This window comes from Diorhabda sublineata, chromosome 3 (genome assembly GCF_026230105.1).
Source record: "Diorhabda sublineata isolate icDioSubl1.1 chromosome 3, icDioSubl1.1, whole genome shotgun sequence".
In the NCBI taxonomy this organism is placed as follows: domain Eukaryota; kingdom Metazoa; phylum Arthropoda; class Insecta; order Coleoptera; family Chrysomelidae; genus Diorhabda; species Diorhabda sublineata.
In genome coordinates, this window is record NC_079476.1 from 23,702,292 (window position 1) to 23,719,631 (window position 17,340).

The window sequence follows — 17,340 nt, forward strand, 5'->3', positions numbered from 1 at the left end:
ATAAATATTAGATTTATTAAGCAAAATTTCAAGTGAATTTAAACATAATTTAATAAAATTTCACACCAAAAAGGTACTCTTGATGAAACTCGATACTATGTACCGTTTTCGGATTATTTTGGTTTGAAAATTATGAAGTAATAACCGATGCTGGTATAAAGTATTGATAAAGTTATTAATTGTTATTATTAGTAAGCATTATGTGAATCGAAATGTTTTGTCGCTTAAATGAGACTCCATCGATAAAACGGATGCATTTAACCTTCCATTAGTCGCGCGTGTATCTACGAGATACATGGCTAACTTTTTGGTAAATATTTATTTATGTAATTGCTCTAGAAAATAGAGATTTGCAGTAGTTCTCGACAGATGTATCTCGAAGCCTTTCCTAGAAGTACAATCGGCTGATTTCACTTTTACAATCCCTGGCCACCCTAAACCCGTAAACCAAACGTAAATTTTATTGTTTTTAAGTGTTTATTTGTTTATTTGGATATACAAAAAATGAAACGTTAGTTTCATATGTCCCGAAAAAAGGAAAACTGAACGTAGCTGGAAACAACTCGCGGGTGATATTTCTTGGAAACAAACATACGTTTGTCACAAGAAGAGAATATTTGAAAAAATTAGGACTAGCCTTGCTAGACGAACAACTAAAAGTGAGGGCCCAAATAAAAAGTCTTCCACGACAAACCAAAGATTTGCTCAAAAATTACAAAACCTTGGAAGCACAACAAGAAGTTCAAGAGGCAACACCTGGACCAAGTAAAAGAAAGCGATGCGAACCATGCTATGTAGAAAATAAGAAAACGTCAGTGTCTGCATATTGTTGTAAACAATGTGGAATCCATTTATGTATAAAACTCCATACAAATATGATTTGTAATAAATGTTATAATAGAGAAATTGAAGAGGGTGATTACTCCGATTAATTTTATAAGTTTGTAAAATATTTTAAATAAATAATGTAACTTTAAACCTAGTTCTGGCGATAACCTAATTAAAATTTTACACATTTTACATATAAAATAATTATTTTTTTTTACTTGCAAAAATGTTAAATTAAAAGTGGAGAAAAGAATTATTCATATAAAATTTGCTGTATTAATATATTAAAAATAATAATAACAAAAAAAAATTTATTTGATATATGTATCTGCTAGATACAACGCGACCAAATACGTTAGAAATACCCGCGCGCCTAATGGAAGGTTAAAAAAATTGGGACTGAGGGCTTTCGTTTAATTAAACGTTTCACAAAAATCCAGTTTAATCACTACAAGATTTTGTTTTTCAAAGTTAAATAAAATATAGGTACTGAGCTATTGGAAGCCTTAGTATGAAACAAACAAGAATTTGATGATCGCGTATTGCAGCTCTCAGACTCAAAATGTTGTTTTTTTTCATACTAAGGCCCCCAATATCATCGCTTTGTCTACAAAATATTTTAACTATTCCTCATGACATTTCTATAAAAATAACAAAAGTACGGGGATAATATTAACATTTTCAGGCCATATTGCAACTTTTATGCAGATATTTTCTTAATTAGTTTTTTCATATTATAAATCATTGTCCAAAATAATTAATTAATATTATTATAAACGTTGTATGTATGTATATATTGGGGTATCATATACATCGCGACCCGAAGAACCCTTAGATAGTTTAAAATGTGGGGTGGATGTAGCAGTCTATTCTAATCGTTGTAAAAGACCATTTTCAAATAGCTTGTTATAGTTTTGCAACAAAAAATATTCTAAAAACCTTGCGCCACCATTTCAATTGTCTTACAAAATCATTTTAGTGATTTAAAGTAAATTAAATCTAAATTGAAATGATTTATTTCATGCACATAAAATAACTAAAAATGTAGACGATACCATAAATAGTAGTTTTTGCAGTTAAGTCATCATTAATACAAAAATCCATCGAAACTATTGGAAATATTCGTTTAAAAAAATTGGATAAGATAATAAAATACCTATAAGAGCAGTGAAATTGATTATATTCAATTGAAATGTAAATATAGGCAAGGACAATGTATGCCACTTATAAAACACTTGAACGAAACAGTAGAGAATTTATTGGTACACCAGCTCCTGAACTATGTAATAATTACCATTCAGTATAATCAAATAGTTTAATGAACGATAGGTAGTAGTCACATTATTTGAATCTACATTGAATTTCCAACTAGAAGTTATCAATACGTCGAACTTTGAACTCTTTTTTTCTAAGGACATTTGCTAATTAATATTATCTTATCAATGAGATGCTTTGTTTTAATATTTAAATTTTCATATTGATTTTATGACATTTTGTATATTTAATATGAATTTAGCTGTAACTAATTGCGTGTTAAAGGAAAATTTAGTTTTGAAATATTTGAATAACTGAACAAAACAATTCGTAATCGTGATTTTAAAAATCGTCAACACACTCCTAACCGATAGAGGTTACCAAAAACAAATTTTTATATTTTCCTAATGTAACACAATCCTTCAAATAACAACTATCTAATTTCAAGCTAATTCCCTCCAATAGTTTGCTAGATTTTTTTAAGATGAACAACTCCCGAGTTTTTTTAACAATAAAAACAGAAAAATTCCGTGTATGGGATAATGAATGAACCTGGTGGCTTCCTAAAACTTTTCAGACAACCCTCGTAAAACATTGTGTCAGTAGTCTCATAAGGTAGGAATTTCGTGCGCATCTCGAGGGCGGTACTTTTAATCGGATATGGTTCGTAAATTTTATTGTAGATGCTTAAACATTCAATTATGTTGAATCTTAGATAATTTATATCAATCATAAGATGATAGTAAGTGGTTAGAAAACTGTCCAGTTCTATTTTTTTAACATGATAACTTATACCAACTCTTGCTTATCTACATAATAACAAACAATAGTTGCTTCAAAAATTATTTGAACTGATCTAACTAACGTAGAAGGTATATAACGTAGTGGCTCTTGGCACGAATAAACAGTTCTATTTTAACTTCCGAACCCGGTAGATGAAAATATCGACGTCGTGCTGCAAACACCGACGTTTTAGGTTGATTAATTTTTCAAAATAACCATGTAGTGACATATATACTAACTGCTTACTACAAAAAACACGTGATGATTGCATAATATCGATAGAGATTAAACGAAAAACGTGTTAGTTCTGTGTAAAGTAAAATAAGTGTTTTAAAATCAATATATATGAATAAATAACAATTTCATTTGAGCTTTAGAATGTTTCGAGGTAACCTATATTCAAAAATTGAGGATAATATGTTAATTCCATGATCTACGATTTTTATTCATATCTGGCACTTTGCGATCTCTTAACCTACTTAAATTTGTCGCGTGGTAGTTGATATTTAAATTTCGTGGTCAAATATTCCTACACCATTAGTCTAATTAGAAAAAGATTCTTCATTAGAAAAGCACAATCAAAAATCAAAATTGGATAGTTTATAAATAGTAATTTTGAACATCAACTTTTAAAATCTACTTATATATTAATATTCTAGGACACCCTTTATATATATATATATATATATATATATATATATATATTTCAAATAAACGTCAAGGACAAAGTTCAAAGATATTCCTCCCAAAAGTTAAAACAACAGCATCACGTGTTGTCGTCATTTACGAATATGTTGCAAACAATTACTTGTTACAAAACAGTCAAAAAAATAAGATCATAATAATTCCAAGTAGATATTAGTGCTTCCTCATAAATTTTTTGTAATGAAATAGTTTATTTATCATAATATCAAATCTATCGTTGAATTTTAGATAAAAATTTAAAATGTCTTGCCCACTAATATATCTTCGTGGTAGTCGAATATTTTATAAAACATTCTAAAGTCTAACTTCTAAAGAGTGCTGTTTAAACCCCTCTAAGAACAATAAAAAGTGAGGTTAAGAAGAAAAATACGCAATATGGATACCATCGGAATCGAAATAACTGTAGATATAGTCCTAAAGTTGAGTAACTGTTATTTTAATTGTAAAATTTGACGGACAAATTCCACTTTTTATTACGTCAGATTGCAACTGGTTCACGGAATTCCGCCTAGCGACACTGACGTCACTGAACCTTGATAAATATCATTTCACTGTCTGTAGCATACGTCATCCGCTGTTGTCAGATTTCGAAATTTAACCGCGTATTACTGTGTATGAAATAGGACGTTGTATAAATATTGGGGTATTCATTTTTTTTTACTAAAATTTAAATTTTTTTTTTGATAGTTTCAGTTATTTACAATCGTACATACAATACAATAACGGCAGATACTGTTTTTATCATCTTTTAGATTAAATAGGTACTAATCAAAATGTTGAAATTTTTATTTTAATTGCATCTTAGTCGTGTTATTGTATCAAGCACAAAATGAATATTTGTTCAATTTGTACAAGAATCACTTGTTAAATATAATTTCTAAATTAATAATCTGGCCATTCTCCTATAGTTCAAACTTCCCATTTCGAAACGTTTAAACAGACATAAAATTAAGTTTTTTATGATATTTACTGATGTAAAGTACCGAAAAACTCATTAATTTTATTACCATAATTAAAAGCAGGTGGTATACGAAATACACTACAGCTATGCACGTGGAATTGATAAAAATTCGCACAAAACAGAGCGGGGACGGGTGCGATAATCGTGACGAACAAATCATTTAACTATTGATGAATAGTAACACGAGCGATTTGGCAAATGCGCCCGGTCTTTTCTCATCGTGCTACCACTGCGATCTAGGATTCGTGACGAGAAAAGAAATCGATATTTTTCAACATTTGGGAAATTGGATTACTAAATAATCACACTAAATTTTTTTTTTGAAGAATATTGTCTCGTGAAAGGAAGCAAACTTAATTACTCTCTGTACAATGAAAATAAATGCGCGAATAGTGTTTCAATATTGTTTTTTTTGCTATAATTTTATAAACTTATAACTATGTTATACCCAGCCATTGACATGAAAATAGTTCAAATGTACCAACTTGTCATTCTGACGTAATATTTGACAAGCGTCATAAAAATGTTCAAATCATGATAATAATATACTGGAAAATTAGCGGAGCTATGAAATATGTTATTACGATAACAGATTTATTCAATGAAATGGTGCAAAGAAATAAAACTTCAGTGCTAACTCAAGAAACGAAACAATATTTCCAAGGCATGGGAAGTCAGTGGAACGTTTCAGTAAGTAATAGTAAAATAAAAACTTTTAAATTGAATTAAAAAAAAACTGATTTGGTTAGCTACTCGAAATTTAATAAAGCAAATATTGATTCTCGAATACCAAAATATGGATGAAACCAGAAAGAGGTTATTGCTAAGGCGTACTTTTTGCAATTGAAGTTGGTAGCAGTGTGTGTAATTGACAGTCGCTACATAACGATCTCAGCGAATTCTATCTCAAAGAGAAATGTAGTTAGTAGCATCTCGGAAGTATCACTTCCATGACCAGAAATAATTTCTATTTCTGTGAGAATCATTTATATAGTTCCAAATCTGAGTTCTGTCTAAAATTTTGCAATAAAACAGTCAGCATCATAAGGTTCCGTTTCATCCACTGTGAAAACTTGGGTTCAGTCAGGATGCCAACGACCATGTACAATTGGATATCAATGACAGAATACACAAGGTGGTTTCTATAGGTAAGAGAGGAAAAAAGAGTGGAGAAGTAATCGCGAATACTGATCATAAGGAGTACAAGCACCATGAAGTAATTCTAATACGACTCCATGGTACTGTGTACTTAGAACGAGAGGAGGTTTCTAATGCATATCCCACACATTTGGTCAGTTTCTTCTTGAAGATTGCAGCACACAATATAAGAGGCTGTAGAAATTGAAATGCAGACGAAAAAACGCCCGTATGGAATGTAATCGCTTTTCACGTTCTTTTTAAATAACAGCCATAAGTACTGATAGTCACTTATAAAATATCGACTGCAAAGTCTCTTGTTTGGAAATCTACGCGCAAAGTTCCAAAGGAGCATGCGCGCACTATTTACTATTGAAACTACTAATATTATATTCAGCCGCTAGAGGGGTTAGTCAGTGAGTTGCTTGTCTTGGGCGCTCTCGATATTCAATCAATCTCTGAATGATAATAGTTTAAATTATTACATTATTCAATATCAAACGTATCAAATCGATTATTAGAAGTATTTAATAAATATTGTTTTGTTTTCAATACTATTCTTTCGTACATCTTGGCTAATATGTAGTTGGAATACCAAATTATTGAATAACGTCCAACGTACTTTTTTCTTTCTAAAAATATCTGATCGTCTGAATTTATTCTGTAGTAAAGGTTAAAATAGATAGTTTTTTAGTTAGGTTTTGTTGTTTGGAATAGAATACCACTATCACTAAAAATAAGTATTATATTATTATCTTTTTTTATTTAAAGTTGTGTTTTGGCGAACATGTTCGTATATAAATTAAGTCGAATGCTTTTCCAATTTTCTTGTTTGATATTTTTAATATTTTCTATGTCTGATAATAATCACTAATCGCTGGTAGCCAGATCTGGAGAATATGGTGATTGCCAAAACTATCATAATTTTTATCTACTTAAAACACGATGTATTATTTTGGTAATTTATTTTTTCAATCGATCTAATAATAGTAATAGTCACTGTTGATAGCTTCTCCTTTTTTCCAAACTTTCGACTTTTTTCATTATTAAAGAGCTCGGGGGTTGTTGACTTTGAATAATGGCTTAGTTCGCGGTAGATAATTTGAAAATATTCTGAATATCTTCTGGACGTGCCAAATGCGCATGTCTTTATCAGAATATGTACATCTAAAATCATAATTTGAATTCAAAACTATCTAGGAGAATAAAATGTATATAATTAACTGGCCGAAGCTTTGTTATTGATATTTGTGAGTATAAAGTCAACTACCACGTTTTTTTTAATACAAGTACGTAGAAAACCATTTAGGTTAGAGGTTATTTTGTGGTAAACATCACGAAAATGCCAAATAGGATGAATGCACATGAGCCGGATTGAAAATCCTTACCCAACTCCGTATTGAGAAACGCGAATATTAAACTGCGCATTAATCTGATGACAGAACATGTTCGGGATATCCACCGCGAACAAAGCTAATTCTAACTGACAAACGGACTTCGAAATTTAAAAACGTGCTTTATGACCTCTATTCGTCTTGGGATTTATTGATAGTATATATGTGTATAATCCAGATTCTCACATGATTGATTGTGACAACTTTAAGAAGAGATCTAGACAATACACTCGTTAACATGTTTAAAATTTACAAATACGAACAATTAACATTATATTCAAATTATTTTATGAATTTGTATATTTTAATATGTTCCGATGATTTCAAAGACAAATAATTATTGTATCATTTTTTTGGATCTACGCAAAATAACCGAATTGTTTTGATAAGGTCTTATCAATTTATTGAACATGCACATATGTTATTTATGTTTGAAGTTTATTAACTATTTATTTTATGACGTACTTAATATGATGACTATAAATTATACAACTGTAAAAACAAAAGCTTAATCTGATATTAAGTCATTGTATTTTTTGCACAGACATAATTTGATATACAATCTAATCCATTGACGTTTAAACACGTATAGAAAAAACACGAACATCTTGACCATATCTGGAACAGGCTGTAATAACAGTATCGATGTTTAATCTTTTTCTGTTCACGAAACCTTGATATGTATATATACATGTATGTAATACGTGGAAGCTGTTCTGACTAAAGAAGACAGAATGACAAGGATTTCTCTATCCTCCGAGGTTCCAGCTCGGTTCTGCTCATTATCAAGCATGGGCAGTATAGATAAAGTGTCTCGAACGAGAGAAAAAAATGAATATCGTCGACACCGTAACGTAGGGACGTTTTTTCCATGCCAACTGTCCAAAAGTTTCTCCAGCTGGAGTTGATAGTTTCCCATGGCCGCTCTAATCACCAGATTTAAATCCCACATCCAACATGCGTGGAATATAGTGAAGAGGAATATGCGTCACCCTCTTCATGATGATGAAGTTGTTTGGAACAAAAGCAGATATCTATTATCTGCTCCACATTCTTTTTTGGGTGTAGCTCTTCTAATTTCATTGAATGTCTATGCACATTGAAGTGATTTGACTAAGCTTATAACTGATTATAACCTGCCGGTTTTCACAAGTCCCGTTTGTAAAAATCAATGATAAAAGTGATGACCACCCCTAAACGACGGCTTAGCTTAATTATTTCCGTGTGATTGTGTGAAAGGGAAAACATGATAGATCTTTAAATTCTTCTTATTGTCTAAACTTTAGTATTCAATACCATCTTGGATACTGAATATGGAATCATGAAAAATTATCTTTCGTTGTTTAGTTTTTTTGACAAGTGGCTGCATAATTTTTATGCTCAATTGTAAATTACAAATAATTCTTTACTTTTAAATTTCAACAACTTGGTACAAATATTTATTACACCATACAAAATTTTTAATTTTGCATTTTTTTATAGTACCTGGACATAGGGGAGGATATGAATGTACCTGATGACTTCACTCAGAAGGAAATGCAAACTGGTATGTGGTGGAGGCATTTAGCTGCTGGTGGTGTTGCGGGAGCGGTATCCAGAACATGTACTGCGCCTTTAGATCGATTAAAAGTATTTTTACAGGTAAGATGACATATAAATAAAAACCAAAACATTTATTGTAATAAAATATTTATTATGTATATACCTATGTAGGTGTTCGTATTACAATTTCTTTATAAGGTTTTTGTTGTAGGTGAATCCTAGTAGACAAAAAATCGTTGATTGTTTTCAAAATATGCTTAAGGAAGGAGGAGCGCGTGGTTTATGGAGAGGCAATGGGATAAACGTATTAAAAATTGCACCGGAAACTGCAATTAAGTTTGCGGCATATGAGCAAGTGAAAAGACTGATCAAAGGAGATTCTCAGCACGTTTTGAGCATTTATGAAAGGTGAATTTCACATTATTATTGCTAATTTATCTTTAAGTTGTACTGAATCGGTTGTAACCTTTATTACAATTTATTTAAACTTCATTTTTATTGTCTAAAACTATTAGAGAACAATCGCCTTCCCCCAAATCTCACTATAACCAAATAAGTTTACTGTAAAGATAGTTTTAGTCTCTTAGTATCAAGTTTAGATGATGCAGGTCTTCGATATCAAAAGATGTAGTAATTAATTTAATTTTTATGTGTATATATGTATTAAAAATTTTTCAAAAATAATTGTTATTGACGAAATTAAGTTGTTTTATAATTACACAATTAGTTTATAATAATTACCGTTATCTTTTTTTTTTTAACGAAAAACATGTTTTTACGTTTTAACAGTCTTTAATTCTTAATAGCACAAACAAATGCAATACATTTAGCATAAATATTATTTGAGCCATTACTTTTGCAATCCTAATTAATCAAAATAATCTTCGTAATTTCCTCTTTCTGTTGATGCTTTAGATGATTCTTGAAGGTACACCCTTTGTCATACACAGTACTCCCTATTCGAGATTACAATTCTTCTTTTTCTCTGTCTTCTGCCCCAGTTGCTTTCTTAGTCTTCTCTTTTGTTTTTTAATGAAGTTTTCGGTTTATATTATTTTTTATTAATATATCCGCTTCCGGTTTATTTTTGGTTTTAGTTTTTGGATGTTTTCAATTTTATCCTGCCCTTTTTAGTTTTCCCTCTATTTTTCTATATTTACCTTTTGGTGTAATTTCGTTTCAACTTTCCTATTCGCTTTCTAAATGTCTAATTTCCTGCTGCAAATGTCACAGTGGGTACCTGGTACCCTTCTATATCTATATTTGTGTCCCAATTTTGTTTTATTCGTTCAATGGTGAATTCATGTCCTTAAATCGTTGATTATCCCTAAAAATTTGCCTTTTCAAGCTACATCATTCGCCAAAAAGGTCCTTTGGAATTTAGGCTAAAACTTCAGTACACCTAGTTTTAGAATACCTGCTGGTATGTCCAAAAAATTCTTTGGACAAGAAACCTAAGAAGCCATTACGAATACTGGAATTCATTAAAACACTATAACTGGAAGGCGAGCTGTTGATGTTCTGAAGGGGGCACAATAAACTTTGAAATTCCAATATAATGTCATCCCCAATTAAATATATTTTTACATGACCGGTTTTTTTGCTGTGATTCCATATTTAATTTTCTCAAAGGGATGTTCTCATAGAATTTGAAAAACTATGCATTTCATTTCATTACATATTTATTTTATTAATTTTAATATTTGTGTTTGGTTGTTTCAGATTTGTTGCCGGAGCCCTGGCGGGTGGTTTTAGTCAATCGGCAATTTATCCATTAGAAGTACTCAAAACAAGATTAGCATTAAGAAAGACCGGCCAGTATAAGAGTATAGCCGATGCTGCCTACAAGATATACGTTACTGAAGGCCTAAGGAGCTTTTATAAAGGCTACATTCCAAATATATTAGGTATATATCACTATTTGTTAAACGTTTTCCTATATCAAATTTCAATTTACAATTATGTGATATATGGGAAACTTGTGGTGCACAAAATATTCATTAATTTCAGTTTATTTATTTATACTAAACTTTTTCCTTTTCAATTACAAATTGAAAGTATTTTTAACATGCTTTGTTAGTTCGTTTGTTTTGAAAGAATATTTCAGTAAATCAAAAAAAAATAAACAAACAAATTAGGTACCTGATTATCTGTGATTTGTGATTCATCCTTTGGAAGTTTTATATTTCACAAGTTAATTCAGTTAAATGTACAGAAATTACATAAGTCTTATTTATTCCAGGTATTATTCCATACGCAGGTATAGATCTTGCAGTTTATGAAACTTTAAAGAAAAAATATTTCAAAACTCATTCTAGTAACGAACAGCCTAGCTTCTGGACGCTTCTAGCTTGCGGTAGTGCGAGTAGTACCCTAGGACAAATGTGCTCGTATCCATTAGCACTTGTAAGAACGAGGCTCCAAGCTCATGGTGAGTAATCCGTCATCAAAAGTAACACTATAAACCCGTATAATTTTTTTTCCTTATCCACACAAATATAATGAGGAATTTACTTTTTTGTAACATTGTATGTCATCCTCACTATTAATGTTTTTCTTATTTATTTAAACACTATACACTACACTTATCACTTAACTAACTCTTATCTTATCAGTTTTTTCTCTCGATTTATAAAATTTTTTTTGTTTTGCAGTGTCTCATCCTAGTGTGGACCCGTCATCGGGGACGATGACAGGAGTTTTCCGATCAATAATAGAACGCGAAGGATTCTTTGGTTTATATAGAGGCATTACACCGAATTTCATCAAAGTCATGCCAGCAGTTAGTATCAGTTATGTCGTATACGAATACTCCAGTCGATTATTGGGCGTCAATATGACGTGATGAAGCTTATTCGATCTAGTAAGGAATTGTATTTATTTTCGATCGGCGCCGCCCGACGAGTCGGTTGGGCGGTACAAAGAAGGCATAAACCGAATACAAAAGCGATTGGGTATCTCGGTGAATTTTTAATTTGTTGAAAGAAAATCGTTCCAAACATCTTTCTTTAAACTATTTCCATTTTACAAAATTATTGTTGCCGAGAAGTTAGGACAGAATAATTATTGTAGTATAGTTTGGGAAAATGTTGATTTTATGAGCTCAAGTAAAAAGATTTTACATTCCATTTAAAAAAATTTTGAAATTTTAAAATTAATGTATACTTTATAAGTAGTAGTAGTAGTATCGAAATTTGGTATTTTCAAGTCTCATACTTTGAATGAAATTCAAAAATTATTGGTATTAATTCATCAAAAATATTTTATTCGCCGACGTTGAAAATTTATTTTCTAGAGATGTGTTTGGAATAATTTTCAGAAAATAATTTATTTAGGCATTTTCCGCCACCTAGTTTAATTTATTTATTTTTTTATTAATAATAGATAGGCTTCAACTATTGATGGTTATATGACCATTATTTTTCTAATGATGTTAATAAATTCCTAAGTATAAGTTGAAGTGTATTTTTTTGAATCTCCAATAACTAATTTGAAAGTTGACAACAAAGTATTTCTAGATTACTTTGGAATTTGGACAAATTTTCCAAAAGGAGTCTAATCCGTTTACCAGAACTCTACATGCTTAAAAATATTTGAGATAATATGCTATTGAGAACTTATCCTGATCACTTATAACTTGCCGACTATTGTTCCCCATTTCTTTCTGTTCAGCATCTGTTTGTTCTAGTCATGTACTCCCAGGTTTTGCAAATCTTGTACAATCTGATTTATTTTTTGATCTACCAAGCAATCTTTCCTCGTTTTGTCTCCTTTCTCCATTTTTTAATGTTCCGAGCCATTGTATTCCTTTTGCTGTAAATGTATTTACTATATCCTCTTTTTCTAATATATTCTTAATTTATTAGATCATAAGTCCTCTATGCTTATTGTTTCCAACTTTCACTGGTTCTTGAATTTTCCTAATTATTCTTCTCTCATATATCCTTAGTTGTTCTTCGTTTATATTTGTTAGTCTCAGTTTTAGCGCAAAAAATATCAAGTTTTTCATCCAGATTTTGAAAAAAAATATGAGAACCGGATTTCACATCAAAGAGTTATAAAAAAATTTCTAGTTATAAAATATGTAGAGAATTCTAATGGGTTGATTTTTTCTGCCCAAAAAATCAGGTGACCACGAAAGTATAACTACCAAAAGCTTATTACAATTACACTGTCTAGTCCTTCGAACTTTCATTGGTCGTTATATCCAGCTTGAAGGACCAAACAGTGTAATTCTTAGTTTAGCGGTATTCAGTATACCTACATGACATTTATAAAGAATCTAATATATATGTAATAATTTAATATGTAATCAGAATAGTTTTCAAATATTTCAGAATGATTGTATCACTGACCAAATGATTTTTTAATCTCTCTCTTGATTCATTTTAAGTCTTTTTTAAGTGATTTGTACCTGAGATTTTCAATCAACGATTGTTGCAATACTATAATATAAAATGACTTTCATAACACTCGAAGATTAGTTTAGCATTACGCCTGCCTTGATAAAATTATTTTTGATGTTCAGTATTTAGACAATCCTCAACTTTCTATTTACCTAGAGATGTTTAATCATCATAAATATTTAAACTTAATTTATGGTTAGGTATTTGTTGTTGTCTCTTTTGTTCATACGAGTCTCTCTAGTTTACATGAAAAAAAATACACTTTAGCAAGTCCTAGAAACGTGTGTATTTGACACAAAATATGTGATGCACTAAGAATAATTAAGTTTTAAGCCCTTTTTTGCTCTAAACCAATATGTTTGTGTCTAATGCACTTTTCTATTTTTACTAAAAGAATAATAACAAATTCATTATTCAACTGTTCCATTGCAAAAATTGTTAAAATAATGCTTTTAATAAGAATTCTAGTAGTTTTCGATACTTCCCTGGCTGTTTTTGATGTTACTGTTTTCAGTCAACTTATTTTTAATGGAATTTTAGCTATGAACTTCAGCATTTCAATGTATTAAAAAATTATAAATATAATATTAAATTCCAGAAATTATAAAGGGATATGTGATGTACTTAATATTTTAATAAACTGAAATTATGGTATTATACTGTAAAATGTATTTCTACAAAAATAAAATGTTATTCATTATCCGTTTATTTATTTACCTCCCAAAAATTAAAACTCTACTAGAAAAGTTTTTATCACAGCTACATACTGCCAAATAACGAAATAAATAAACCGATTCAGGTTTAACAAAATAAAAAAATTAAAATTCAGTGTACCAGATGTCACTATCTACTCTTTCGCAGAGTTATTTCCAGCATTTTTTTGCTCTTCTGGTATTTTGCTCAAAGACCTCCACTGTCTTCTGAGGAATTAATTTGGTGGTTCCTAGTATAAAGCCTTCCTATCCTAATAAATTGCCTACAGAAGTCAACTATTTCTGTATTCCACAAGCAGGATGTAGATTTTCATCGAAAATGCTTTGTATTTTTGAGCACTCTGTTAGTAGGGATAAATCTCCAATTTGAATACGGAGTAAAGGTTGACCCCAAAGAAGGAACAAGCATTAGACCTATTATGAAAGAAGGAAGACACTTCATTATGTTTTTTGTTCTAAACTCCTTATGTATGTTTTTGTTGAAAACTCTTGTATTTCCAACAATTGTGCTTAAAATAAATACACAAATTTTTTGTTCATCATGTTCTATCTAATTTGACATTACACAAAATATTTTGTTTTGATTTGATAACATATCTGCCTTTGGTTTGATGCCTTATATCATTAAAAAATCATAATCATTTACTGCTACAAATTCAAACTTCCTGCAGTTTCTGTTTTTTTGATTCAACTTTACGAAATGAGGACTAGGGATATCAAGAATTATATAGCAATTGAAAGGAGCAATAATAAAAAGGACAATATAACAAAATATTTATTTTAATCTAACTTTTAATTCTAGAAAAAATAATAAAACCCTTATAGATGTGAATCAGCAGCTTCCCTATCAACTATCCAATAAAGATTCCCTGAATGAGGATTTACTTTAGTTGCTGGAAGATCTTCTTTATCCACCAAAACTTTCTAAATATAAAAATTTGAAAATTAATGTATATGTAATGAAAATGTTAATAAAAAATATTTTTAAATTCTTGTAGTAAAAAAGATTTCTAACTAGTACCTCAAGAAAAGATTGAATTATGTATTTACCTTAATCATATGAGCTTTTTCTTTCCCTGAAGTCGCAAATACACAAACTCTGGCATTATTAAGAACAGGAAATGTCATAGTTACTCGGCTCGGCGGTGGTTTAGGAGAGTCTGTGATAGGAGCAATCCATTTATCAGTTACAGTCAATAATTTATGCCCTGGAAATAGAGAGCAAGTATGTCCATCTGGTCCCATACCCAGGAGAAGCATATCAAACCGAGGTACGTCAGATGTAGGAAAAAATTGTTTCACTTTGTTAGCATAATCAATGGCTGCTTCTTCAGCTAACAAAATATAGTTAATTCACATATTTTATCAAGAATTTAATTTGAGTTAAAAAATTGTTTTTGTTAGATATAATGTGATTAATACCTGATACATCTTGTTTGATTTGAATAAATTGATTTTCCTTTAAATCAACTGCACCTGAATCAATGAATGCTTTTTTATACACTCCAAATGTAGATTCCGGATCACTTGTAGGAACAACTCTTTCATCACAAAAGAAAATTCTCCATTTTGAGAAGTCGGTCTTGATTTTTGGTAACGCAGTTGTAAGAAAATTAACAAGCGATCCACCTAAAAATTTCCTGCGTTGTGGTATACAATATAGTTCTTATATACTTTTTTCAAAGCTGTATAATACCGCTTTTCGCAATTTCATAAAGATATTAAAAATTATCAGACATCACTTCAAAAAGTTGCGATAACGTTTTTTATATTTTGAACAAAAACTCACCGGAAAATCCTATTAAAAATATTCCATTTGTTTTAATACTATTCTCGGCTGTTTCTTCAATGAGTTTGCCAAGTTCTTCTATAACTTTATCTTTATTATTAACTACTAATATCGTCATTTTCAATACAACTCTAAACAACCACCTGTTGCCTAGCAAGTAATATATTGATATGAGAGGTTAACTTTCCTTGATTATATTTTGACAACTCATGCTTGATCATGATAATTATAAATTCACAGAGTGTACATAATAGAGTTTGTATATGACATTAAGTTTATATATCTATACTATTACACCTTTATTTTACTTAATTTGAAATCAAAAAAAATAAATATTTGAAGCTATAAAATTCCTGAAAACATCCCATCCCACATTTTCCCCCTAAAATTGGAGGAAAAGCCCATAAGTTGGAAACCCTGTCTATACAATTTATACCAACATTAAATTATCAAGTTTTGTGTCAAATCCGCCAACTTAATATATAGTTATGCTGGTAGATTTATCTAGGACTATGAACTTTAATTACAATAAAGATTCATCTGTGTGAAACTATAAAATAGGTGGGTTTGTGCTCTTTACCTTTCCCTCTATAATCAGAACAAATAACATTGTAGTGAACTACCTACATATGAAAAGTCTGGCCGGAAAGCCTCTTGATTTGTGGTGACCTCTATCCGTCACACTTAAAACTTATTAGATAATGTATTACACAGGAACAATCAAGTTGATGTGAACAAAATATTACTCATATTATATATTATTTATTAATATTAAATATTATAACACTGAATATAATTACATTCTTTTTATTCTAACTCACTATTTTTTAATCCTATTTATCTATAATAAAAGCTATATTTCATGTAGAGCAAACTGTCTTCGTGAATAAATATCTCGATAACCAAGTTGTTGCTACGATACCGGAAGCAAAAAAGTTTTTGCCAGAAAAGAATAGCGCAGAAAAATATTATGACATCGATACACATATGAGCAAACAATGTTCCACCGTTTCCAACAAATTACAGTGAACCAGTGGTGTAAATTCAACGTATATTTAAATTATTTTATATCTCACTACATTTATTTTGGTTTTCTTTCATTTATATTCAGATCATTGTATTATATTTGGAATTTTCTGTATCTAATTTGTGAATTGTTTGATTCATCTGCGTCATTCCAAAACATATTTCCGTCATATTTTGTATTGTCTTTGTAAGTACTAATATGTCACTAATAGCCGAGACACCAATTTAATTATTCACATGTCTAGTTCATTCTTTTCAATCTTTTAGGATTGTCATCTAGAATTGAAAACTTTTTTTCTGGGAAATGAGGTGAACACCAATAATGGATTAGGTAGTTAATAAGATGTATTCTTCGAAACCTAGTGTCTATAAATTTAGTCGCAGTTTCCACAAAATGTCCTGTTACTGTTTAGTGAGGACTATTGGGAATTTGCAGTTAAAGATATCAAATGTCAATCGTGATTGATTCAGAGTACATTCGATTAGAAAGGTCAGTAGGGATTATTGAGGTAGAAAATGTTACGCTCACAACCTTGAAAGCTTTTTACTGTAACCTTCAAAACTATTGAGCTTTAATTTAATACTATATAATAATGGTATTAATATCGTATAACGATTTTTGTTACGTAGAATTTTAACGTTGTCCATAAATGAGAAAATGTATGCGAAAGAAAAAAGTATAATCAGTGTATTACCATTTTTCTTTAAGCAAATTATTGAATTAGTGTTTATAAGTGGGGTTCATCCTATTTTTGGTAATAGAAAATCGAAAAATTAAGTAAACATTAAGTAAATCATAGCC

The 17,340-nt window shown here is 30.1% G+C and overlaps 2 protein-coding genes across 4 annotated transcripts in view; one reads left to right on the top strand and one right to left on the bottom strand.

Moving 5' to 3' along the window:
- Positions 1 to 13,710, top strand: part of LOC130440957 (calcium-binding mitochondrial carrier protein SCaMC-2) — a 29,925-nt gene extending 16,215 nt beyond the window's left edge. For both annotated transcript variants that reach the window (XM_056774368.1, XM_056774369.1), the window contains 5 exons: positions 8,545 to 8,703; positions 8,816 to 9,012; positions 10,327 to 10,511; positions 10,847 to 11,035; positions 11,259 to 13,710. In XM_056774368.1, the coding sequence (XP_056630346.1) occupies positions 8,545 to 8,703; positions 8,816 to 9,012; positions 10,327 to 10,511; positions 10,847 to 11,035; positions 11,259 to 11,449 (921 nt within the window). In that variant the 3' untranslated portion in view covers positions 11,450 to 13,710. The remainder of the gene's footprint in view (positions 1 to 8,544; positions 8,704 to 8,815; positions 9,013 to 10,326; positions 10,512 to 10,846; positions 11,036 to 11,258) is intronic.
- Positions 13,711 to 14,480: 770 nt separating this feature from the next.
- On the bottom strand, positions 14,481 to 15,939 carry LOC130440958 (6-phosphogluconolactonase). 2 transcript variants are annotated; one of them, XM_056774370.1, is made up of 4 exons: positions 15,513 to 15,939; positions 15,146 to 15,352; positions 14,774 to 15,057; positions 14,481 to 14,647 (listed from the first exon to the last, which is right to left on the bottom strand). In XM_056774370.1, exons 1-4 carry the CDS (start codon positions 15,628 to 15,630, stop codon positions 14,543 to 14,545), a joined length of 714 nt encoding a protein of 237 aa, XP_056630348.1. In that variant the 5' UTR covers positions 15,631 to 15,939; the 3' UTR covers positions 14,481 to 14,542. The 2 variants fall into 2 exon arrangements, with proteins under 2 accessions (XP_056630348.1, XP_056630349.1); XM_056774371.1 differs by having other exon boundaries at positions 14,489 to 14,647; positions 14,774 to 14,931; positions 15,513 to 15,897.
- Positions 15,940 to 17,340: the final 1,401 nt, after the last annotated feature.

What these genes read in the sequence shown, in the direction of transcription:
- LOC130440958 (XM_056774370.1), bottom strand. Translation starts at nt 15,630, where the DNA reads ATGACGATATTAGTAGTTAATAATAAAGATAAAGTTATAGAAGAACTT. An exon ending in AATCAAACAAGATGTATCAG is followed by an intron (nt 15,058 to 15,145) that starts GTATTAATCACA and finishes ATATTTTGTTAG; the next exon opens with CTGAAGAAGCAGCCATTGAT. An exon ending in AAAAAGCTCATATGATTAAG is followed by an intron (nt 14,648 to 14,773) that starts GTAAATACATAA and finishes TTTTATATTTAG; the next exon opens with AAAGTTTTGGTGGATAAAGA.